Source organism: Anas acuta, chromosome 2 (genome assembly GCF_963932015.1).
Source record: "Anas acuta chromosome 2, bAnaAcu1.1, whole genome shotgun sequence".
In the NCBI taxonomy this organism is placed as follows: Eukaryota; Metazoa; Chordata; class Aves; order Anseriformes; family Anatidae; genus Anas; species Anas acuta.
This window is the reverse complement of record NC_088980.1, coordinates 134282281-134307990: the sequence shown is the minus strand read 5'-3', so window position 1 is coordinate 134307990 and position 25710 is coordinate 134282281. Positions and strand designations below refer to the sequence as shown.

The 25710-nt window shown below is 44.9% G+C and overlaps 1 protein-coding gene across 2 annotated transcripts; it reads right to left on the bottom strand.

Annotated features, from left to right (window-relative positions):
- Positions 1-1207: 1207 nt before the first annotated feature.
- On the bottom strand, positions 1208-22657 carry ESRP1 (epithelial splicing regulatory protein 1). Of its 2 annotated transcripts, none has more exons than XM_068672271.1 (13): positions 21993-22657; positions 21640-21768; positions 20713-20826; positions 18091-18205; positions 11200-11298; positions 11037-11091; positions 9188-9298; positions 8966-9098; positions 8835-8877; positions 7252-7553; positions 5988-6206; positions 4033-4231; positions 1208-2421 (listed from the first exon to the last, which is right to left on the bottom strand). In XM_068672271.1, exons 1-13 carry the CDS (start codon positions 22122-22124, stop codon positions 2249-2251), a joined length of 1824 nt encoding a protein of 607 aa, XP_068528372.1. In that variant the 5' UTR covers positions 22125-22657; the 3' UTR covers positions 1208-2248. The 2 variants fall into 2 exon arrangements, with proteins under 2 accessions (XP_068528372.1, XP_068528373.1); XM_068672272.1 differs by having other exon boundaries at positions 4045-4231; positions 21993-22630.
- Between the last annotated feature and the right edge of the window lie 3053 nt (positions 22658-25710).

Genomic DNA, 25710 nt, shown 5'->3' with positions numbered 1-25710 from the left:
TCTTTTTCTCAAAAGCCTGGGACTAGGCGGAGATAGAGACCACTGGTTTGCTGTCAGAACACGTTGCCAGATGATAATTACACGCTGAACAGAGATATCAAAGGCTGACAGATCTTGAATAACTCGCTCTCCCTCCTTCTCATTGGTAGGTCACTAAAGCTATCTTAAAGAAATGGATGCCTTCAATGCTATTATGTCCTCGTGTTTCATCACCAAAGCTAGAAGAGTATTAAGAAGAGTTATATAAAGAACGGGTTTCTGGTAGAACACCAAAACAATCCTTCCCCCAAGCCTGCCACCTAGGTTAATTACTGTGTAAAAAAAATTAAAAAAGGAATTGGCTATTCTACAGCAACCTGACCTTGCAAAACTTGGGCTGTAGAATATTTTGGCAGCTGGTCAGAGAAACTTTCCTCATTGCCATAAATATTCACTAGATAGATTTACGAGCCATTGTCTGATCATTAGCCACCAGATCAGTTTTGCTTTTCCATGTATGTGCATTTAAAAGCACCACTGAGTACAGCGGGTACCCTGCTCTTCCCTACCACATATTTAACATTTTTTTTTTTTTTAATTAAATTTCAGAACCTGAAAACTCCATTTAAAAAGTTCTGATTGTTACATGAAAGGGACCCAATTGCTCATTGCATCCTTTACAAAGCACAGGAACTTGCATGATAAAATAAAACTCATTTCTCTAACAAAATATCAGCCACAAGGGATCACTGCGTCTATTGGAGTCATGTAGAAATTGTCTGTAGACCAAACATTCACATTGGACAGAAAAGCAATATCCAAATAGCAAACAGGTGTCATAAAATGGAAAGAAGCCAAGTTTACTCCAGAAACATTACCATTAAAATAAAACAAACACAGGTACTTGTAACTGCTATAAGGATTGCTACAGAATTCTGTACCATTCTTAGGGAACAATTGCTGTCAGTTAGGCATACAAAAAGGATATTTTGACCTGGACTGATCAGTCTGTAACCAACAGATGTCCACAGATCACGCAGCCATTGATGGGACTCGTGTGGGATCCCCATTCAGTGAGGTCTCTGTTGGGCTTGCCGCTTAAACTAATTATAGACTAGCCACTGCAGATTAAGACACCCAAAACGCCAAAGTCACACCGAACTATTAATGGCACTGCGTTCTCATGATGTAAGAGCTATTATTGAGAAACTTGTTGTATATTGCCAGTGCAAGTTCTGGAATTTTATTTTATTTTTTTGATCTTACATGAAAGAGGCTGAGTTTGGTAACATGTCATAACCATAAGACACATGAAAGCATTATAGAAATTAACTTTGAGTGAAAAACACATTTTAATGAAAAAAACAGGCAGCTCACAGACATAATGGTTTAGTTTAGTTAGAGTAGTTAGAAAACTTTGGTTATCTTACAGGTGCTACAGAGTCCGTACTGCTCAACAACTCCAAAAGTAGCTATTTGGACCCTTCTCCAGAGATAAAAAGCTCTCGCCTGAACCTGATTGAAAACTTGGGGTTCTTTTCTCAGTTCCCCTGACAGCTGAGGAGCAGTTTATGGCTTGTAGGGAACGTGGCTCTTTCCAAGGCCTCACGACTGCAGAGAACAAGAGGTACGAAGAGTCTTTGTTCTGCAGAAGACGGGTAGTTTGTGCAGGAGAGCCTTTCACAAGAGGTGTTCATGAGGTCAGGGAGAACATATGCTCCAAGGCACGTGTTTCACATATGCATCCAATACGCATATGCTTCAATGCAATATTTTCATAAATAAGTAAACAGAATTTTCACCGTAAAGGTCAAATGTTACTTTATTACAAAAAAAAAACAAAAACAAAAAACAAAAAACAAAGAGGCAGGATTTCAGGAAACGTTATAAGGCAAGACCCCAATCCACCCCTTCTGAAAGGGGGCCAAAGGTGTCTTTGTGGACCCAGGTAGGAGTGTCCATAATCAATTCCTACCAAGGGCACAATGATGCAACCTAATGAGTTGAAGAGGCATGTGAGAGAAAAACAAAACCACAGAATTCCCACTGTAACCGTGCAACTTGTTTAAAAAAAAAAATCATCACTACCTGAAATAGTCTAAAACTTGGGAAATCCCTAGATATCCTGGAATTGTTTCCCTGAACAAGATACTGAACAAGCTGTTCTTTGTAGCACAAGCCTTTAGCATGACAGACAACGTTCTTTGGTGAGCTTTGTGCATTTGCTGCAAGAAGACTTCTTTGTTCCTGCTTGGTTTTCTCTTCTGCTTTACCTGGGGTAGTAGGCTGTGTAGTTCATGAAGAGCTGGGCCCCAGCAGGGTAGTACGCCGTGGAGGGCTGGAGTGTTCGTGGGTTCAGGAGCATGGATGGCTGGTACAGAGCTGCTTCTGTTGGCACAACTGCTGCAGGAGTCGGGAAGGAGTAGGAAGGGGGTGAAAGGCCTAAAGGGACAAACAAAAAATAGGTTAAGACCTTCAAAAATCCCAGCATGTATATGTATATGAATTCCATTAGCTGAACAGCTCTGCTGTAATTAAGGAGCTTTCACAGGTTTCTCATTTGCTTGCTCATCACAGAAGATAAAGCTGGGGCACTGCTATGGGCCTGACTGCAAGACTAAAGTCTGTCCTTCTACCCCCAGTCAAAAGCAAAGGGCAGTAACAAAAATCAGAAACCACTGATGGCTCTGGGAACAGGGTCTCTTTGCAGATGACGACTTTGAAGAAGACTTTGCAGCTTCTCATGTTTGTGTGTTTTTAAACTGAATGCTAACAACACACTGCACTTAGCTGTGAGGGCCTCATAATGCCTCACCTCTTGCTGAAACATAGTTAAACTGCCTCCTTTCCTATTCCTTTTCTTCTCTAGTACCATAACATAACTGTATGAAAGTTTTAGATAGCCCTGAATAAGTGACACAGAAGCTTATTTTAAACCAACAGTTAACGTCTCCCTTCACTGGGGGATTGGGCAGTGACAGAGCAAAAAAAGCTTATCTGAGAAATACATCACTTGCATTTGTATTTAGAAATAGGAACTCTGCCATCTAAGAATTCCCAGGCTTTGAGACTTTTACTCAAGAACCTGTCCTAGGAGCTCTCAGGAGCTCCTGTCTGGGATTTGTCACACGTAGGACCACACACTGCAGCTCCCCGCTTGGATGAACCTCACATTGCAAGAAGTGCTGGTCAACCGGAAAGCTGAACTCCTACAGATTAGCTGAAGGTCTACTCACAGCTCAGGAGAAACCACACCCAAGAAATTCACTGTCAGACTGGGAGCTCTGAGGAGGGTTTAGAGAATGTTTCTTGGAAACGCCACGATAAACAGTAATACATGTGCAGAGAGAAAGCTCCTACTCTACTGCCTTACCATTTATTATCTTAGAAACAAAGTATTATTTTTCCCCTAGGCTCAGATTTATACAGCGTGCATGTTTACTAGGTTAGCCCTTAAGCTCTTAAAGCATCTTCCCCAAACGTTTGTCTAGAAGTCCATGCTCATCTGAACAGCTCTGGGGAGCAGAATTGTACATGAAATAGTTTCTCTGAGACCAAAAGGATCTGTATTTTACTCCCAGAGTATATTCGGTTTTGTACAACAAGAGGATAAGTTCCAAAGGAGAACACTTCCAATGGTTTCATGAATTAAGTTTGGGGATTGAAAGTGGAAGGACTTATCTGACACGTTCACCATGATGAAAAAAGCGTACACACAAATCAGTTTAAATGGGAAACTGCTCTTTAAGCCTTAGGAAGTCAAATTACTTTTCAGAGTCATGGCTCACCCTGGCCAAGTTCAGTTTCAAGAATGGGAGGGGAAGTTTGCTACTGGAGAAGCAAGAGGAATTTGAAAGTAGTCTTTCAGTCATAATAATTCGCAACCAGAGGGAAAAATAATGACTGCAAGCTGCTGATTTATCACGAAAAGGCCTCATTTTACCACCCCCATCTGAGACTCCTTTCCAAGAACCAGAATCAGAGTCAAGAAAGCAGCTCCAACACCTACCCGCACACAGCGTAGAGTATTGGCAAGACGCATGCAAAACTTACATGGTAACTTACATGGTGGTGGGGACAAGCCATTTCGATTTAAAGTGCCCCCCATTAATACAAAGTTAATCTCCTCAGCAGAACACTGAAAGACTTCAACATATCTGTCCTTCATTGTCTTCTTGTGACACTTCTGTGCAGCCAGAAAAGCTCGGTCTGCAGATTTCATCTGAATAAAAGCATCTCCCGACGGACGTCCCTATAAAAAAAGACAAACAGAAGTGTTTCTGGAGCTCCCGTGAAGTAGCAGCATAACAATGATTTGTCCTGTTAAAAACACTCTTCAGCCATAAAAATATTTATCTCCAAAGTAAAGAGCATCCCTACAGACTCTTGCAACTATCAGCATGTTTAAACTCTCCCTGAAGTTTCCTCACTACTGCTGGGGAATCATAGTCTACCTGGTGCATCTTATGGGCATCCTTCCAACAACTTGTGCTAACTTAACTGAGAAAAAAAACGCAGTCAAAAGCCTATTTTCTATTTTGTTAATGCCAATATGGGCTGGAATAATTTAAAATGTCACTAGCCTAAGGCTAATCACATAGCTAGGCTTGGTGTGAGCTTGCAAAGAAGAAAAATTAGATCCTTGTACAGGGCTGTAAGTGGGTGGGATACACAATTAGGAAGAGTCACTTTAGCCACATAAAGCTGACTTGAAGTAGCCAAAACTAGAGGTAGAGATCTGAAGCCAGCTCTAACTTAAGTTCTGGGCCAGTTCTTCTAGTTTCTGAGGGAAGAAAAACCATAGCACCATCCTTTACACGCTTGTTTATGATTAGAGGGTTGGAAACAGGAGCGGTGGGAGTAATGAGAATATTCAAAAAGATAAAAATCAAGTAGTTGGGCAAAGAAGTACCTAAAAGAAAGGTGACAGCTTTGGGCAGGGATGGCTGATCGCTCTCAGGACTACACACACTCTTCCTCCAGGTTCTTTCATTACTGCTGACAAAGGCTGACGCTAGCGTGAACAATTACTTGTGTTTTAGGATCTGCATCTTTTTATTTGTCTCTTCCAGACCTGCACATTCCTCATCATTTTTCAGCTCTGACTTAGATATGGCTAGGTCAAGTCCTCACAGACACAGCAATCTTAAGACAGGTGCTGCAGAAACTCTAGTCCCTTCTCTCTTCCCATGCTCCTCAAACAGAGAAGCTTTACTCTGGGAAAAGGAACTAGTTTGCAGCTGCAACATAGGCTTAGCATCAGCAGAGCCACTCAAATCATCTCCACAGAGGATGAGGAGCTGCCCTCTCCTCCCCTTAAAGTCACAAAACTATGCAGATAAACAAGGAGATGGCAACACGTGCCTTTGTCTAAAAGATTTTGCTAGAAACTACCTCCAGGAAACAATGGCAATGATGAAACTATCTACACGTGTCAGTGAGCCACTAATCCACATGTTTAGCCATAGCCATTCAAGGAAAGTAGCACCGCAGTTCAGGAGACTTGAAACTTCAGCTGTAGTTTTAGATTTGTGCCATAGGAAATCCTTCCATCTCAACGAGGCTGCAGTCATATATGGCCTCAAATACACCCGAGGCAAAGCCAGGGGCAAAACACTCCTTGGTGAGTTAATGTTGACCAAAATTTTGTTTTTAAAGATATGCCTCACATAAGAGGAATTATCAAAGCTGTTGAGCAGGACTCTTCAGTTCAAGCAGTGTAGGATCACAGCTGGTGCTATAGGAGCACCTCTAGAGATTGTGGCTTAGCTTTAGGCACCTGGGTCTCAGCGACAGAAACCACTCTACAGCAGATGTGGCAGCTGTTACAGCGTGGTTCAAGTAAGCCCATTTATTGTCAGTTCATTTTTAGAGGAGCACTGGAGGCCAACTGATGTCATTAGTGTCAATCCCAAAGGTGCTCCCCTACTGGTGATACTATCATCAGGAGGAGCCTGTAACACACACGTGCAGTTAGCAGCGTGTCCAGCAACGTGGCGCCTACCAACCTGGTGATTCAGCACCATGTGGACACCGTGGGTCCGAATATCTGTAGAAAATTCCCCCAAGAACTCCAGGATATCCTCAATAGTGGCAGCATAGGGAAGGCCACGCAAGCGTATGCAGTCTCTGACGTTAGTGGGAGGCACGAACTGCTGAGGTAATACTGGAAGAATAGGAGGCGTTGGGAGAGGAATGAGAGGCGTGGAAGAGTACCTGTTCAGCACCTGTGCAAGACAGAAAGAGGTTACAAAAAGCTTCCTGACTTATTTTTCAATTCATGGGATTAGTGTTACATAATTTTCAGTCTGGGCAGCATTAAAAAAAAAAAAAGTGAGCTAGTTTCTGGGCTTCAACCACAGCAGCAATGCTTAGAATTCAGACACTTTGCAGACAGTTTTTAAACTCTCCAAAATAAGTTGATTCTTTTTTTTCCAAGAAAAAAAAAATCACTTGAACCATAATGCAACTCTCAGAAGATCTAGAGCATGAAACCAGTATTTCTACAGCAGTTTTATTGTGAAAACATCCTACTGTCTATATAGTCATGGGGCCATTTCTACTGAAAAAAATTATCTCCTCTATGTGAGATACTCACTCTCTAGGTAAGTCTATGAACTGGAAACATGCTTCACTACCAAACAGCCTTGACGTGCAATAGCACATCAGGTAACATGGGTGGTGTCACTGAGCCGCACCATTAGAAATAAGGGAGTCATGCTGAGATTTGAGTAGTCTTAACAATAAAAACCCCACCCAGTCAAGAGCTTACCAGCTATTTAATCGCTTTCCTTTAATCATCTTTGAACAATATCAATATTCAATTACACAGGTGTCAGATGTTTTTGCTAAACAGAGAAGTTATGGGATAACTACAACAAGAGTAGCAAGTTACAGCTATGTTTTCTCACTGTCAACCCTTCAAATGAGGCATCAAAATCTCAAATTTACATGGGTCTACTGCTTTACACTACAGATACTGTTATTATCTATAACTCCTGTTTGCAAGAATATCAGACGACAAAAAAATTAAGGACTCTTTTATACACACTTATGTATGCATATTTTGCATGCGTGTGTGTGATTAAGAACATCCATACACCATAAGATCCTACATGCAGGGGGAGCAAAACCTTACAGAAGTTTGGACAGTACTCTTTGCAGTGAAAGTTGTCACAAGTAAAAGGAAGAACTTTTTGTCATGGCCAAGCAGTACTTGCTGGCACTACTTAATGCCAAAGCAGGACTAGAAGAAGCACATTTGCCACCTACCTGCTGAACTTCTGCTGCAGTGCTCCTGAAGAGTTCAATGTACCTTTTTCCCAGCAAGTCCTTATGCTTTTTCAGCGCGTTCTGCGCGTACTCCTCGCAAGCAAACAGCACGAAGGCATCCCCCGTCGGCCGGCTGTCAGGGTAGGTGACGAATAGGACTCCCTCCTTCCCTCCTGTTACAGGGCAGTGCTGGCCAAAGAACGTCAGCACTTCTTCCGTCGTCACGTTGAAAGGAAGGCCTCGCATCCTGACAATCACTTGGTTTTCTTTCGATAGGAACTGTGCAACCTCGTTGGAAGTGCCTTTAGCAAAAGAAGTAGAGAAGCACTCAAATTTAGGCAGCCACATAAAACCCTGAGCAAGCCCGGCATAGCTAACTCCTCCTCCCCAAAACCATTTCTGAGCAGAATCCCTTCTGCTTCTGAGTACTGCTTTGCACCTCACCTTTTTAATTTATATTGTGACTTCAAAGCCTGCCAAATATATATGGCAATCAAGTTCCCAGACCATTATGCTTGGAAAGAAAGCTAGAAGGGCATGCTGAAGACAGCTCAGGAATTTCATCCTATCCTGAGGAAACTGTCAAAGTCTGACAATTCTACTTCCAGCATCTTTAGAAGACCTTAATGCTCATAGATATAAGCCTACACTACCCTATCCAGATCTACCTGCTACCCAATTCTGCACCTTAGCACAGTCCTTTCACTTACAGCTAGCATATTTTGCCAAGCTGATATACAAAACAAGTCTGGTAGTGTCAGACATACGATTTTCCAGCATTAGCAAGCAGTGTTTTTACTTTGAATGGTGCAACTATTACCAAATCTATCAGCCATCTATTCAACAACATAATAGCCTCTCCCACTCCAAAACCTTAACTTTAGACGCTCAGTTAGTCATCTACAACCCCCAGAACAAATTTATGTTAGGAAGCAAGAAGGATTTTAAGCCAGTATTGTAGGTACGTAACAGCTTATTGGATCTTAAATTCTGTACGCTTGCAGTCATAAAGGGAGGGTGGTAGTCTGGGGGAAGATGAGTAGAACAAGTTTTGCAGTCTTTTAGTTCAAGGTTTGGGAATAGTCCCCTTAAAATAAAGTATTTCATCTAAAATTTCCCCCTTAGTCAGAATCGAAGATTTCATTTGAAGAAAAATCAGTTCCATAAATCCCTTGTTATTTACGCTGTGATATCTGTTTGCTTTTATGTGCAAGTCTCCACAGCAACAGCAATAGTCCTGTTTTGCAGAAAACCAAAACCTGAGCAGTTTTTCCAATCAGTAACATTTAGGTCCCCTCGTTCAGGAAGATTACCTTCTGAACAAAACTCATAAGCGAGATCACCTTGTTTGATCAAATCCTTATTTAATAGGCTGCTTGAAAATGGTAAGGGCGTGGAAAAAGAGGTGGACAAAAGTCATGGAACAGCTTGGACTGCCAGCAGAGTACCTAATTATCACCCACCGGTTACCTACTTGATCGTGTAAAGAAAAATGTAAGACCACATCCAAGAGGAGCCGTTTACAACCCCAAGTTACAGATAACGATGGAACAAACCCTCCCTTCTTATCCCCTAAAAATTACCTCCTGCAATTTTAAGGAAGTCTTCACCTGTTGCCTTGTATACCTAACGAAAGGGAAGAAAAGAGAGCACGTGACTGACATGCAATTTGCACTCCTGTTGAGAGGAGGTCCTCAAAGCCAGTGGCACACACCTCAATGTAGCGATTCCCCATGTGATGCTTGTGTCTCTGCAGCGCTAGATCTCTGTGCTCTTCACTTACAAACCTCACGAGAGCCTCCCCATTCCTCCGGCCCTGGGCGTTGAGGCAGAGTGCAGCACCTCCCCTGAAAGATTCAAGTCAGAGAGAAGAAGAACTCCATGACTGGAGCAGATGAAGCACTACAGAGGGAGAGAGAAGTTCTTGGCTACTAACTTGGCAATGTTTAAGCCTTTGAAGAACCTCGCTATGTCCTGGTCAGACGACTGCCAAGGTAGTCCTCTTGCTCGAATGACAGCATTGTCGTCCACAAGCTCCATCTTGCTGCTGCAGGCACCAAAAGAAGAAACAATGCTCGTCATCCACACAAATGTGACAAGCCCCTGCCTGTGCTGGGCAAGGGGGAAGCACTGCCAGGGCTTCCTGAGACCCATGCCCAAAATCACAGCAAACAGCAAGCTCTGCTGAGCTGCCCCTTTCCCAGCTCCCCACCACGCTTGCCCCTTGAGCTCTTCTCTTCTCAAGCACATTCCCACTTCACTCCCCCCTCCTGACACACCGATGTTTTGTGCTTCCCTGTTGTGTGAACAGGGTTGGTGCACTACAATGGAACACTTGCTCTTATTTTGGGTAAGTAGAGCTTGAAGCAGAGCCGTGCTTGTTCTGTGCCAGCATGCAAGAGCCACTCACAAGCTAAGACCAGATTTGTTTCAGATTTTACTTCACCCAAGGAGTTCAGCCTGAACGTTTCATGTCGAGGCCATCGCTGTGCTGCTGGAGACTTAATATAGCTCCAGGCGACGTCAACTGCTTAGCATGGGAATAGCTCAGCCACAGAGAGCCAGATTTAATTGGTCATTACCACAGTCCCTTTTGTTCTCTTGCGTGTTAAAAACGCCATGTAGAACAAAACACTGACAACAGCTACCCACGGCTGCTTTTAGGGCTATTGGAAGGCCAGGTTGTTGCACAGAGAGCATGGGATTGATTAAGCAGCTGCCTCCCCTCCTACAAGGGTTGTGCTTGTGCCCTGCCGTAGGAGGGTCATGGCTTTGGTTGTGTTTTTAGTTCTCAGGTGGCCATTCCTATAGAAATCTGTCCAGAAGTGCTCCTCACAATCCCGTACTTTAATACTTTGCCTTAATAAAATAAGCAATTGGTGCATGTGCCTGTGCAAATAAAAGAGTGTTATCTTCTCTGATGACATACCCTAATGTTGAAATGAAACCCATCAGCTTCCACTTATTATCACAAATAAGATGGGAATCTTTTACCTCATCACAACATTTCATTATTGAAATGGGAAAAAAAAATCTTAGAACAATGCTAAAACAAATAGCTGCCTGAACTAATCTCACTGGATACTTTCTGCCAATACTGTTGCTTTTTTTTTCTTGCCTCTTTTTGCTCAGAATCATCTCTTGCCAATATCATCTACCCTTATGAGAGTTCATTAATCTGGAGGAGGGAAGTCAGTACTTGGGACTAAGTAAAGTGAGGAAAAATTTGTATTTATACATGGAAAAGCAAGATTATGTTTTAAAAAGTCATCAAGCACAGATGAAGCTTTATGTTTAAAACATGTTTGGGAAGAAGACAATCATCATAGCTCAAGCAATTTACTGGTAGCAGTCTTTTGTTTGGCACCGTATCTTTATGGAAATGCATCTTCCCTATGCAAGAAAAAAATCATCATGATGTATATTCACTATCTGGGAAGCAAATTGCAGGAAAAGCTTAAGAGTTGATACTAAAAGGGTTACTTCTGCAAAAATGCAGAAGTTCTTTGTTCACAGGAGAGCCCACTCAACACCTATTATACACACTTATTAGGAGAACCCAGAACCAACAGCACCTAGCGGGCTACAGCTTCCTTGCTAGGCTTCAGTCCTGCATCTGATGCAGTTTTCTACCCCCCTTTCCCACTTAAAACATCTAATTTACTTCCACAGCAGTGGCAAGATAAAATAAAAATACTGACAACATCTATATGCAGATAAGGAATACAGAGAAGTACTTTTTCAAGCAGTGCCTTTAGAAAGAAAAAGAGCGAGATGATACATACCAAGGCCCACTTTCAAATTTGTAGTTCACTCGTTCTGGATCTGAGAACTTGTGATCTAGGAAACACGGTACAAGTTATTTCCTTTTTCCTCAGCATACAAAAAAAAAAAAACAACAGAAAACAAACAAGCAACATATAAGACTAGTTCATCACAGTCACTTACTGTATGGTTCAGATATTAGTGTTAAAATAATCTTCCCCATATCTTCAACTTGAGAGGCTCCATAGGGAAGCGCTGAACTGTTCTTGTCAAGATTTAAATCTTTACGCTGGAGTTAAGTCAATCATCACAGGATAGGTTTCTAATTGGTCTCCTACAAGAGCAATGAGCTTTCATGTTATCCTTCATGGTAAGGCACTTCTCAGGGGAAGATTTAATCCACTTTCCTGCAGAGATGCATCAGCTGCTCCGGGTTAGCTGCTGCCTTAGCCTGTAACTACTGCCACCTGCGGGAGTGTGAGGTCACTCCAGAAAGTGTCTGGGGACACGAGACCCCATAATAAGGGCATACATATTTAATTCAGACATATGAAATGCGTGAGCATAAGACAGATCCAATCCTGCATGCAGAAGAGACTGGTGTCCTGCCCTCTTTAATTAAGATCTTTAAGTTCTAGAGGAAGATCTGGGAAGGAAGAGAAGCAAACCAACTACAAACTCTAAAAATAAGAGGACTTGCCACACATTTTCTAAACAGCTAAATCCCAAAGTAGAGTAGCTATCTTACCACTGCTAAAATTCACAAGCAGCACCTGGTCTAAATCTTGCCTGTTAGAAGGTACAGCCTGAGCTTTGTGCCCTCCCGCAGCATTAGCAGAATCAGGTTTGGAGTTCATCACTCTGAAAACCCAAGAGACAAAGCAGAGTCCCACAGCCCACATATTTTCTGATCTGAAGGGTGTTGGAAGATGATAGCAAGGAAAAGCTCTCCTGTCAGAGAGCAGAAAATGTTGTCTTAGTCTGTAGACCGACCAGATACAAATCTGTGCTTGAGGGAGACTGATATAAGTTACAGGTATCATTTTTTCACAAATTTTTTTAAAGTTCACTAAGGTATCTCCCTCCCCCCCCATTTTCCTCTTGTATTTGCCCCTCCCTGTAGCATCAAACTACAGAACAGTGAGATTCCTTTCAACTCTGCTCCATTTATAAAGCCAATTTGTATTGGCTTTTCCAAGGGTCTTTTCCATCCTCATCTCCTTCTTTGAAGAATGTTTAAGAAACAAACAAAACAAGTCAGCCCCAACACAGTTTGAAGTAGGACTTATTTTGTTCTCGTGCCTTATCACTGCACAACAAGATATCAGAGCAAAAAATGTATGTGTTTCCTAAACAGTGAGACCTATCTCGGCACAGCTATGCAGCAATGCAAGGCATTCAAAACAGACAAACACACCAGTTACTCACCCGCATTTCCACACAAGTACGCAAGATGCATTTCAAATGCTCAGAGTTCTGCACTTTGGACTGAAGAACAACTTTTGAGCATCTCAGAGGTGAGGATAAAAGTGTCATCGTCTTCCCATTACTTGTGGGATGACTGCAAATCATTCTAACAAAACTGATTTATTTATTTATTTTTTTAAAATCTCAGGACAAGCCATCAATTAATGCTCAGAACACTTAAAAAAAAAAAAATAGTTTCAACTGAACCAAACTCTTCTTCCACAGCAGGGAAAGGAAAGATGCAGCACTAAAATTTTAAGACTAATTTGATTTTGACACTTCGCTGGTTTTAAGTGTGTGCTGAGTATGGAAAGTAAGAGGTTTGTGCTTAATCAGCTTCAGATGTTCTTGTAAGAAGTGACTTATATTTAAAAAAAAAAAAAACAAACACAAACTAGTGATCTGCCAACTGCTCCACTGAATATTGTCTGCTAGCCATTGCCATCACCTTCCCTTCCCAGCATCTTTGGAATAAACTAGTAAAAACACTAAATGGCTTTCTTAAAACCAAGCTAAAAATCCTAAACGAGCCACATGAAACAACCCCACAACATGGTGTAAGAGACTACCACCAGTAATTATGGCAACAAGGAACGTTTTCATTGCACTCTCTCTTCCTAAGCCAAACACCCAAGCTTGTCTCTCCCCCACAACTGCCTGGGAAAAGCTGGTGTGTGTGTGGGGAGTGCTGAAGAGAAAAATAATCCACAAGCAGGCTGCCTTCATCCCTCTCACGGCATCTAATCAGCAGCACGCAGATGTTTCTGGGCAACTCACGTGTCAAAACAGAGGAGGGCTTCTCCTCCTTTGCCTGACACCGGCCCCCTGCAGCTCCTGGTGCTTGTGCAGAGCCTCTGCCACCCACCTGGGGAAGGAGAAGTTGCTGAAAATGCAGGAATTAGAAATCCAGAGAGGAAGAGGAATCAGGCAGCAGTTTCGACAGCCACTGGGACAAGGGACAGGCGTACGTGTGCATACATGCAACAGCTTGGCTGTGAGGGCAGGCTGTCACAACGAGGAGACACTTCAATACTTCCCGTTTGCAGAGCCAAGGATCCCTACCAGCAATCAGCTGCAGGAGGTGGGAACGCAGCAGGGTGAAAGGGGAGGACGCCGAAGCGAGGCCATCACACAAGGAAAACAAAACAAATTCCCCCTCTCTGTTTGTATTCTCCTTGGAAAACCTCTCACTGAAAATATTGAGGAGGTAGTTCCTAAAAATGCCCCCGTGCCTACAGAAATCGCTGCCGGGTGTTGAGAAGCAGGGAGATGGTTGTGCAAAAAACCTTCCAGAGTGATACAAACACAGTGGGAGGGGAGGGAGAAATTCATCAACATCAGTAGGAGTGAGAGGGGAGAGATTGCTCACACCTCTGCTTCTGATTAGCTGCAAGCAAGGCTTTTAGGCAACACGGGAGAATAAAACTGATTGCTTTCTGCACATGTGGAGGAGCACATTTATAACAGCCTCAACTAAGTGGAAATTTTAATAAACGTGTCTGTCCACAGGCAGATGGACCTCTGATCTGGGGCACTGGAAAGAAAGGATGCTTAAAAAATTAGTGGAATAGCCTTTAAAAGAGAATCACCACTTGTTCTATGAAGGTAGACGAGACCACACATGTGTACACTGATATTTAAAGCTTGTCCATCCTAGGTAATTAGCAAAAAGAGTTGAATTCAGTGGATAAATCTAAGCTCACATTTAAAGCATTAGAAAAATGGACTCAGCTGTCTAAAGCTACTATAGGCAATACCAGGTACACACAATCCAAGTGAAGCAAAGGGCAAAAAGATGCATTCAAAAACCAAGACAGGACAGGGAACAAGGCTTTTCCTGCTTGTGCTACCACCCCTCTGTAACACTCAGCACGCTGAGGGGTGGCACATCCTATGTCAGGCTCATCTGCATAGCGTGGGAGACATTTTAAACCCTGATTCTGTTGCAGCTTCACCTCCAAGTGTCCTCCAAGCCTTCTTCCCCCACGCTGTCTCTCCCAGGGTCTCACCTCCTTTCTTAACCCTAGCAAAAGGAAAACTAACGCTCACTTAGCAGAGATGACATGAGCACGTTACAGTTATGTTCTTTACCAATGCTTTTCCCCCTTTATTCTGATTGTAATCTTCTGCTTGAAGAGACTTAAATCTCTTTAAATACTATTTTGATTAAAGTAATCTGATATTACCTGGTTCCTGGGTGCTCCCACAGGATATACAAATAGCAATGCATAAGATTTGTCAGGTAATACCCATTAATGGGCTTTTCATAGCCAGGGCTAAATCCTGCTGGGTTTAGCTGTGCTCTGCACGGCGGTTTTCAAAACATCCAGGTCAAAAAAAACAAGTTTCAGTATTGGAGAACCCAGATCTTATCCAGAGCATGAGGCAGACTGCTCTGGAGCCCTGCTGTGCTTCTCCTGACAACACCCTGCTAGCGAGGAGCTATCCTCACAGCCCCAGCTCAGAAGCAAGTGGAGCAAACCAGAGACGGGAGGAAGCAATAGTTATTTGCCATTTAATGACTTCTGCACGCCCAATCTTGAGGCAAAGGATGAGTCTTCTGCAGACCGAGTTACGAACAGTCATGCAAGCTTTGTTCACTCCACCCTGGAGGCACTCACAGCAGTGAAAACTGGCTCAGCAAGCTTTGCAAATCAAGAAGTGCAGCGAGTATGGGAGGTACAGAAGGTGCAAGAACAGCCCTGCTTCTTTTGTGTCCTTACACAGGCTTCGAGAGATTTCAACAGCACCAAGTCCTTTCCTTTGCCAGAACACGATCGTTTCTCCCAGCTTTTTTTGTTACTCAAAATTTCTCATAATCGTCCCGCTTCAGTCAGCATTGTGTAAGAGGAGCAGAAGACAGCCTGCCACAAGGCTGCCTCCTGCACCAAAAACCTGCTGGAGACCTTAAGTTAGGAGGCAGCGGCAGAGACAGCAGTTAAACTCATCTCAATTCTTCCTCAGCCTCCCAAATGCGATTGCATTTTAAAGACTGCCTTACCTTGTATTAAATAAATCAGTGGCCGTTTGGACAAGGAATTCACACTTTCTTTGGGAGCAGGGGACACAATGTAAAGTTTTCACCTGAACTCTTAGATTTTTAATGGTTTCATTGCTATACACAATTTCAAGTCGTTTGCTGAAGGATTAAGTCCCCAAAACTCTTTTTAAAGGAAAAAATAGTCGGCAGGTTATTCAGTTTAATGTCCCTGTGTTCCTTTTCACCATCATGCAAAGAAGGCAAGCACTAAGTATACATCCAAGCACCAACTACCCAGCGTTTGACACCCCGGAATATGCCTCCTGAATGACTGCAGCAGGAAATTATTCCCTCTGATTGCTGGGAACCAGAGAGCACATTCTCCACCAGCCTGTAATTTGTTGTTTAATCAGACACTACCAACCAAAATAAAAGCATTTGAAAGCCTGCTAACGACTGAAGTGACTGCAGACCAAGGGCCAGCTTTCCCACAGCTCTCTCACACCACACACGTTTCCTCCCATTGATCCCAGCCGTCTCCTGGCTGGGTCAGGGATCCAGGCACATGAAGGGACTTGCCCAAACTCATTCTTCTGCTCCCACCAATTTGTGAATGCAGATCTACACCTCTGCTCTGTGCTCAACCCCCAAACCAAACGCTAACAAACCTGGTCGCTTCCTGCAAGAGTAAAGAGATCGGGGAGGCTCTGGCACTATCCTGCAGCTTCCTTTCAGCTTCATCCACCAGCTTTTATTTTCTTCATCCATCCATCTCCCTTTCTCCATCCACCCTCCCCATCCCCACCTCAGATACGATGCTTTTCTCTCAGCCTTCTCTTCGCTACCTAACTGTCTTCGAAAGAAGGCAGCTGCCTCACTTGAGGGGAAAAAACCACTAGGCACAAAGCTGCTTGGGCTAATCCTCAGACTTAATCACCTGCTCCAACCAAAACTTTTATCGCAAGCATTACACGCACGTACAGACTCTCCAGGTGCAATTAAGTTAATCTCCCTGGTGTCAGGCTGTGTGTAAATCAGTACATCTCAGCAAGGTGAGGGGAAAAGAAAAATTAGCATATTGGGCAATAAGAGGAAAACAAGTATTTTACTTCTTTGGCTCTGCACCCTTCTTTTTCCAAGCCCCTGCGAGGGCTCCCAAACAGTGTGGGGTACGGACAATTAATTCCAGCCACGTTGCATAAACACAGCAAGTTTACAAATAATGCATCAGCAGTTACAAAACAAGACAAACCCCAAAGATAAAAACAGAATCAACTCATACACACACCCGAAGAGAAGCAGATCGGATCTAGAATTCACACTCAAACTAAGATCACTCAGCCCAGCCAAACCTTTAGGACCTTGGAGGAAAAACTACCTGCAGTTGGCAACCAAGACCCAGGTGGTACTGGCAGTGGGGTCTGCTCCCCTCTCCCAGCATGTAGGGAGTGCACAATCAGTCATCGTACCTTAACTACCCAGTGACCCTTCAGCTGTCTGTGGTCATACAAGTGTTTCCACAGCAGCAGGATGTACACCAGGCACTCACACAGGAAGAAAGTAAAGGCATCTCTCTGAAACAGCTGAAGTAGCTCACTGCCTTTAACTTCTCCAGCTCATGTTTTCTGTCAGAGCATCCCCAAGCAATGTATTAGGCTTTTAACACTTTTAGAAGCCCCCATCATCTGGTTTCTAGACTATGCAAACACTTATGTAGAAAAAGCAAAATAAAAGTCCACACTCTTCCACTTAAATATACCACTTTGCTTCAGAGTAGGGGGAAAAAAAGTGATTTCTGCCCCTTCGCTAGAAGACATGCATCTTAATTTGCAGATGACGAAGCAGAGCAGACAGCCTCCAGCATTCAACCTTTAATTAAGCACACACACAAAAAATAAAGCCACAAACTAACAGAACACACTTACATCGATATTTTATGCCCCTCTCACTACAGGTACAAAACCCTGGTGATGCTGGTCCTACAGAGAAAGGCTACTGTAATTCAGACGTCACATAGTTTTGAGTCTGAAAAATGCCAGTTCTTAATGGCAATCACTCTACAGATGCAAGAAGCTAGTCAAAGAAGTTATTAATAGCAACTTATAATTCTCAAGATCCTTTATCTCTTCTTCCTCTCTCTGAGGCTGGATACCACGTGCACCAGCAGCATCCCTGCCTTTGAATTAAAGGCTAACTACCCGTTCACATCAAGAGTAACCACTACCCCTCCTAACAGTGAAGATGAAGAGGTCTCCCAACATTTACTCTTACCTAAAAAAAAATAAAGATTTAATTAACCAACACAGCGAGCAAGCTCACAACTTTAAACTCAAGATTCACACCAACAATTTGAATAAATGTGTCACATTTAGCTGTGAAGGTTAAAGGACAACTATAAAGGTAGTAAGGAAAGCATACAGAAATCAAGATGAAACAGGATTTCCCCCCATTGCACCACGCACTCTCGTACGTTTTTATCTTTGTGAGAAAGCTCTGGGCAGCGCCGAGTCACTCACTGAGGTTATATCACCCTTGAACACGTGTTGCAAGCATTACTCACACATCTTTGTCCCAAAATCCAGCCGAAGCCGTAACAGTAGCAGGCACCATCTTTGTCAAAAGGATACATTCTGTCATGGCCGCGACATCCAGCTTGCCAATATCAGGTGAGCCAGGGCAACACTTCTTGAACTCTTTCCGCAAGTCAAAAAAGGAGTAGAAGCATTCAGGCAGTAAGATATTCTGTAAAAGGACAAGGTACCGTCTGTCAGCCGGGGCAAGCATCTTCTACTGTGTCTTTACATACTAAACTTTCCAACTATTTCCTTACAATGGCTAGAGGGGGGAATAAAAAGACAACAAAATACCAAACTAAAATATTTCTGCTGCAGAGTAGCTCATATAGCTCTTCATAGTCATCCAAATATGTTTATCAACTTTTTTTTTTTTTGCTTAAGCAGCTTCCTTTCTGTGATTTAAGAAAGAAAAATGTGCTTTCTCACTGCCAGAGAAGAGTTTGCTGTCATTACCAGTGCCTCAAATCCAATATACACGTAGGAGAGCAAACGCGTGCTATTGCAACATTTATCATCAATTCCTGGTTCCAGCTTTTACTGCGAAAAGCCAGAGGGCACTCGGTTCGGTTTATAGAGCCAAGGAGATTTTGCAAGACTAGCAGAAGATGTCTTGGTTTGCAGACAAGGCTGAGTTTTCAGAGAGCAGTCACACTTCAAATATTTATTCCCATCAAAAAATAAAATAAACGGAGCAGATGAAGGTTTGATGTGGTGTAGAGGTTATCAGTCCATGCTTGGTAACTGCTTTAATTACGGCGCATGAAGCCAGGAGCAAGCCCATTGAAAGTGTCAATAAAACCCTTTTTGCCCCACAAGGACATCTTTCACATGCTTTATTCCCTTCATTTGTTTCAGGATGAGGAAGAGAAGAAGCAGGGAAGTTATTTCAACAAACACAACCCCCCCTCTCCTCCAGACTTCCTCGCAGCCTCGGTGCTTGTGTTCTACTTGTCTGCCTGCAGTGCCTCTAAATCACAGAAAGCCCTTACTTAACTTTCTGTCTAGAATGACTAGTTAGCATCTTGGCATTGTAACAGAACGGCAGCATATGTGGATGTACGCTTAAAAAGCCAGAAGAAAGAAGTTTAGGCTCCGTAACAAGTTCTGCTTTGAAAACAGCAGAGCTTATCTTAGCATACAGACAGGTGCATTAGGCAAACAACATCCTTTAAAGACAAACTTATGAAAATGCAGGCGTGCTCGCCAGGATTGCCTGCTCTCGTTTTAGCACGGCTATTTTTCTGCTTCCATGAGAAGAGACTGAGTTCTGTACTTCACCGAGTTTCCCTTGAAGCAGTTGATATCACTTTATTGTCTGAATACCACGAGCTGCTAGGCTGGTTGAGACTGGGCGCCTTAAAATAAACACCGGCAGAAATCACAAGGCTATTGAACAGATCTGGATTTCCGCAGTACACGTGCCACCAGCCTCAGCATTCGGTATCCACCAGAAAACTACTACAAGTCTCATAAGCATCTGATTTACTTGATCTATAGGCAGCACTGAGCAAGTTTCAAATGAAGAATTTGAAACAAAACAGGAACAGAAGATTTTGATGAGTCCTGTCACTGTGACTGAATATATAGAGAGAAAAAAAGGATCCTAATCACTTGCACCAAATTAACTTAAATAAGAATATTTGTAGGGGTACTCCCTTCTTTTACCTACATCATTTAGCTGCATGGAAAACAAACAAACAAACAAACAACTGTATAAAAACACAAGCCCATTCTAAGTGACAAAGTTTGTTGTTACACATACACAGGTCTGGTCACTATGAATCATGCTCGTGGCTTCTCTGCTCAAGCTTTAAAAGTGTCAATCAATACTTATGGCACCAACGGGTATTAGGAAACAAACACCCAATATCAGTTTTGTAAGAGCACAGACTTGCAGCATTGCCCCTTCCAAGGCCAAGCAGCAAAATGATAGGCGCAGAGATCAGTAGCCGGTGGGGATAGCAGAACAGCTCTGCTACTGAGCCATGCATGTTCACAGCAAACCACAAGACCAGATTTTAATATTGAGGCAGTGAATTCAGGCCTGAAGACTCAGCACAGTGCTGCAACCCTATCACTAATGAAAATTAGGCAGGAGCTCGTAACACTGTTGGCAATTTGGCAACTCTGAAGTTATGGAAAACTCTAGACTAGGGGACTCGTCATCGCTCAGCCTGCCTCATGCCACTGCTCGGCTCCTTACAAACACAAGCACCGCCCTCACAGAGTCAACTGAATGCATGGAGACTGAAAGCTGCTAAAGGTGAACGTAAAAATTTCAACAGGCAGTCAGCCGCCTTAATCACGAACTATTTGGCAACATTCCCAAAGTTTCGTTTTTTAAGCCCATTGTGGCTCGCGCAGCAGTACGAGTGTCAGATTTAGAGCAACCTCTCAGCGCATTGCTCCTTTCTCAAACACTCAATTCACAGTTATTCTTCTGATTTCACTTCTAAAAGCCTCTCTCAGGGCAGCGCACGCATTAGACATTGCCCATGCCATCCACGTGGGCAGGCTTGTAGTCTGACAAGTATATTGACTGATGAGCAATGATTGAATCACAGAGGTGTGGAGGTCTCCTCGTACTACGCATTTTAAAGAGAAGTCGATCAGTTTCGCAAGAAAAACATACAGAGCACACCAAGAGTTGGACTTCAGTCAACTGCTACGTACCTTTTTGGAAGCTTCAGGATGCAGAACCTGCCTAATGTGCAGCTGCCCATCAGTACAGAAACAGAAGGAAGTACCCACACCAATGTTCAGCTCATTGCTCACGGACTGATTAAACTGAAAGCAGGAACAAAAGACACACATGTGAGAGATCAGAGCTGCTGCAGGAGGAAGTGTCATCAATTGGCAGTATTAAACCTGGTCAGCAGGATCACAGGGCTGGAACTCCTTTTTGAGAAAGCCTCTTGTATATTTGTTTCTTACTAGCTAAGCACATGATTACTCCCATGATAATTAACTTCATAGGGAAATTGCCCCTTTTCCCTTTCCACCACGATGTGGCCACACATTCAGCCCACACCACAAAAATATTTCTTTTTTCACTTGCAAGAGCTCTGCAGGGAGACATAAAGCTGTTTGCAGAGAGCTGGGGGAGCACCTGGGCAGAAAAACCTCACAGACAGGGCATGTTGGATAGGAAAAAGACTTCCAGCCCTGCCCTTAATGAGAGCCACACACACCTCCCTGTTTATTTTGAGGCTTTGATACAGTCTCCTTCTTTCCAGGACAGATAGCTCACCATAAACCCAGCTTTTTTGAGGGGCACCTCCACTTGGCTTCCCTTCTACACTAAGGAAGACCCAGCCACAGCTGCAACTCAGAGCCCAGCAGGAGATGAGAGCTGGGCAATGCCCAACCTTCATCCTCCTCTCAGGGTTCAACCCCACCTCCCGAGGTGAAAGAGCACGAGGCAAGAGAGAAAACCCCACAAAGGCCAACAGGGTCCAGGCTGCCTGGCCCACGTGTGGCTATAGTGCCCGGTGCCGGGCTCTGCTATCCCAAAAGTGAGTGGGGAAGGAGGGTAAACGGATGCTAAGGTGGCTTCCACCTCCCACCACCGAGGGACTGCGGCTGGTTACGGGCTGTCACCTGTCTCAACGCCTGCTCCAGCGGTGGAGCCAGCGCCAGGCTCTCCACGTCCACCTTGGTGACCTCCTGGCACTCAGCAGTCAGCTCCGGGTGGTCGGGCCTGACCAGCACGTCGTGAGGGCACCCCAGCTCCAAGGAAAGCAGAGGAGGAGCGAGTCAGCACCCGGTTTTGAGCTCCCCAACCTGCAACCCCACAGCCCTGCCCTCCACCACCACCACCTGCTCCAGCCTGGGGCACCCCCAGCCAGCCCAGCTCCTGGGGCACCCAGCCCAGCAGGGGCAAGGGGAGCAGCAGAAGCAGCTGGGGATGCTCCCACCTCCTCCTCTTCCTCCTCCTTTGGGGGGAAAAATACCTCCTTCGTCCTCAGGTCGACCACTTTCCACAGGAGCTGGAGCAGCTCCCGCTCATCCGAGCCCAGCCTGGCCCCGTTGGTGCCCGCCGTGGTCACAAAGAGGATCACCAGGTAGTCGGGAGACGCCGTCATGGTGCCGCCAGGCAAGTGGAAAAGGGGGAAAAAAAGAGGAAAAAAAAAAAAAAAAAAAAAAAAAGGAAGGAAGGAAGGGGGGAAGAGAAGAGCCCAGAAACTTTCCCTCTTCGGGTCTCTCCCAAGCCGGCAGAGCCCCCACCTGCAGCCGCGGCGCAGGGGGCAACCCCTTCCCTTCCCTTCCTTCCCTCCCCCCTTTAGCTGATCCCGCTCGGATCTGTAGGATTGGTGTCGTTTCCTTCCCGAGGGGGAGGCAGAGGGCTGCCTGCACCCCTGGGAAGCTGGCAAATGGCTGCGGGCGAGTTTGGGGCCGCGGCGCTCGCTGCCCGCCCCCCACGTGGCGCAGGTACGGGGAGCGCTCACCTGGCGCCGCCTCAGCCCCGCCCGCCATGGGCGCTGCCACGTCCCGAGGCGGGCGGCGCCGCTCAGGGCCTCGCTTCTCCTCAGGGAGTGTGGGGGAGCCCTCAGGAGCGACCCCTCTGCTGCCCAAAATGCAGCCCCGAGTTTGCCATGGGAGGGATTGGCCCGCTCGGCCCGCCCTCGGGGTGCTGCCCGCCCGCCGGGCTGCGCCTCGCTGTGGGGGCGGTGGGGCTGCTGGTTCCTGGTGGGACCCTACAACCGCACGACCCTACAACCATACAACCCCATAGCCGAGCCAGGACCCCACTCTGGCACCACATACAGCCAGGAGCAGCTCCTCAGGGGAGCCCCGAGCAGGTTCGCCACGGCTGTGCAGCCTTCCCTCACGCAGCCTTCCCTCACAAATACACAGGCAGAGGTGGTTTTGCTCCTTGTGAGGTGGTTTTGCTCCTTGTGACAACCTCCTCTTTCTTTCTTCCTTACTACTTTTTTTGTTTCACTGTGAAATTTCTGTTTTAAACACGTGTTGATCAGAAAGCCCTTTTCCATTATGACAAGGTTCCCGAATGTAGGGTAAAGAAACAACGCTAACTTTCCCCAGTGAAATCCCCCAGTAACACTAACTTTCAAACCCCATACTTCTTTAACACCCTAGTTGTGTGTTTCCAACTTTGCTGTTGTGCCCCTTCCCAAAATATTTATCAAGATGATAGCACACATCATACTTCCCTTCATGGCTGATCCTGCTGTGGTGCAGGTCCGCAGCCCGCACCGTCTCCTGCTACCCCATGCACATTTGTTGCTTTGGCAGCAGGGCTCAGGACACATTTTGGAAGTCCTCTGGGGTTTGGGATCCTGGTAGCCCCCAAATGTTTGAGCACAGCCGGGTGGCCTGATCCTGATGCACTTTGTTGGGCTGCAGAGCGTGCTCCTTGCAGGGATTGTCACCAGGGCCATGCTCCATGGTTTATGGGCTTCACTAAACAACCTCTGCATGGTGGAAAGCTGGCTGGAGTAATTTTTGACCTTTTTGGTGTAAGATTTGGATAATGGCAGTCACTGGAGCAAATTCCTGTGTTTAAAGGAGGTGGCAGAAATGTGCCATGCTAAGCTGGTATCGGGGACGTGAGGTGAGCACGTCAGAGCCCCCCATTTTCTCTGTGAATTTGTCTTCCAGCTTTCCATCCAGAAAGCTCAGACTCCTTGCCTTACTGCTACAGCAGGCTACCACTGCATACAGTAACCTTTTTATAGGTTAAGCTTTACCCTAGAAGTATTTTTAGTTCCCATTATGTCTCTGGGTTCTTGATTAATCAGTATTTTATTTATTTGTTAATTTTTGAAGCCACTTACCACTAATTGCTCCTGTAGTGGCATTACCCTTTCTTTTTCCTTTTTCTTGGGTAACACATTCCCTAAAATGCCTGTTTCCCAGCCACGGTTCCCGTTCCACCCTGCCTCTTTTATGCCTTCAGTATCCGGTCTGACAGCATGCACCAGTCGGTCAGGTTCCCATGTTTTGCTGCCCGGGCTCCTGGCATTTTGGTTGCTTCTCCCTTGCTGTGCATTATCCCCAGGCCTGGCTAAGCATAGCCCGTGCATGAAGTGTCATCCTCCAGATGACATCAGTGTTATTACCTACAGGAATGTACTAGGATGCTTTGGGGCACGACGACCTCCTAAGGTTCCTCCCAGCACCTTGCTGCTGTGTTTCTCTCCTCTCATACGCCTTCTGTTGCCTGCCTTCCCACCATCTGTCTCACTTTCAGCCCCTTTGCTAATCGCCCTGGTTTTCCCTTTCTGGATTAGTTCTGTTTCCCCCCGCAGGTTGCTTTGTACCACTTTCTGTTTCAAGGCATTTCTGAAACTATTCACATTTTCCTTCCTGCTGAGAAGCTGGGTTTAACTCCGCCTCCCTGACCGCAGCAAGAGACCTACCTATCTAACCACATTTTTATTACCTGTGTTCCCGAAGCTTCTTCCCCTCTCACCCATCAATCCCTTTCTTCCTGGTTTCTTTTGTTAATCTCCACATCCCACTTTCTCCAAGGCTTTCCTACAACCCTATGAGTTCTGCACCTCCCACCCTGCTCTCTTACTCAACAGGAGGGTCTTCAGCTCATGATACCACCTGCAACTCTGGTGTCCTTCCCGTGGGGACCTGTGGTCCATGCCAGATCTCCCATCATGGCTCCCTATATCACACTTAGGTTTTCTTGCAAAAAAACAACTTTTTAAAACTGTGATGGGACAATCAGCAGAGCTGTACCAAATCATTTTCTCCACTTTCATCAGTTATTAAATAGTGTCTGCAGATACCTACATTGTTCCCTGAAATCGCACAGCTGGCTGTAACATTCAAGCAGTGCCGCTTTACTGCACTGCTGCTTTACTGCAGCAAAGAAATGCCAACTTGTAAGCTCTGCCAAGCCCCAAAGCCAACAACACTGTATTCACAGCCATCTGAATGTAATATAAAATGTAATACCACCAAGCATGGTATTACAGTCACATTCTCTCATCCAGAGGCGCAGCTGTTTCTGCAGCAGGGAGTCACTGTAGATAACGATGCAGGGTTGGAATTCCCCTGCCACTCACTGCAACTCCTGGCTCTAGCTCTTCCAGTTGTGCTACTGTCCCAGAGAAGCCACCTGACTGTGGTATGGACCATAGTGCCACGCTTGGAGTACACCTACAAAATATGTTCATGTCTAAAAGTCTACACAGAGCCTATGAACATAACCAAAATAAGCCGTGGCAAGTGCCATGAGCATCTGTGAGGCATTCTGTTACTTCAGCAAACTATATATAAATTCAGGTTTTTGGTTTTTTATACGCATATAAAAATGTTGTATTTCACTTTAGGGGTTTATATCTGTTTGTCCATCAGGGCAAAGGAGGGTCCCAGCTCAGGGCAAGACTGAAAGCTGGCCAGTCTTCTGCCAGTATTGTGTATGAGAGCCCTTGATTCCCAAATTCTCTGGTGTTTCTGCAGAAGAGTTTGCGGTATTTGAAGCACATCTGTTGAAGTAGCATGGGGAGGCAGCAGGATTATTTCAATGGCTTCAGCAGTGCCCCAAACCCCGTCTTCAGCGGTACCAACAGAACTGGTTGCGGAGCTGCGTGTCGTGACCCAGCTCCCAGCACGTGGCGTGGGGACCAACCTTCCCCAGCGAGTTTCAGCGTGGAAAACGGAGGCACGGAACCACACCCTGGCTTGAACTGA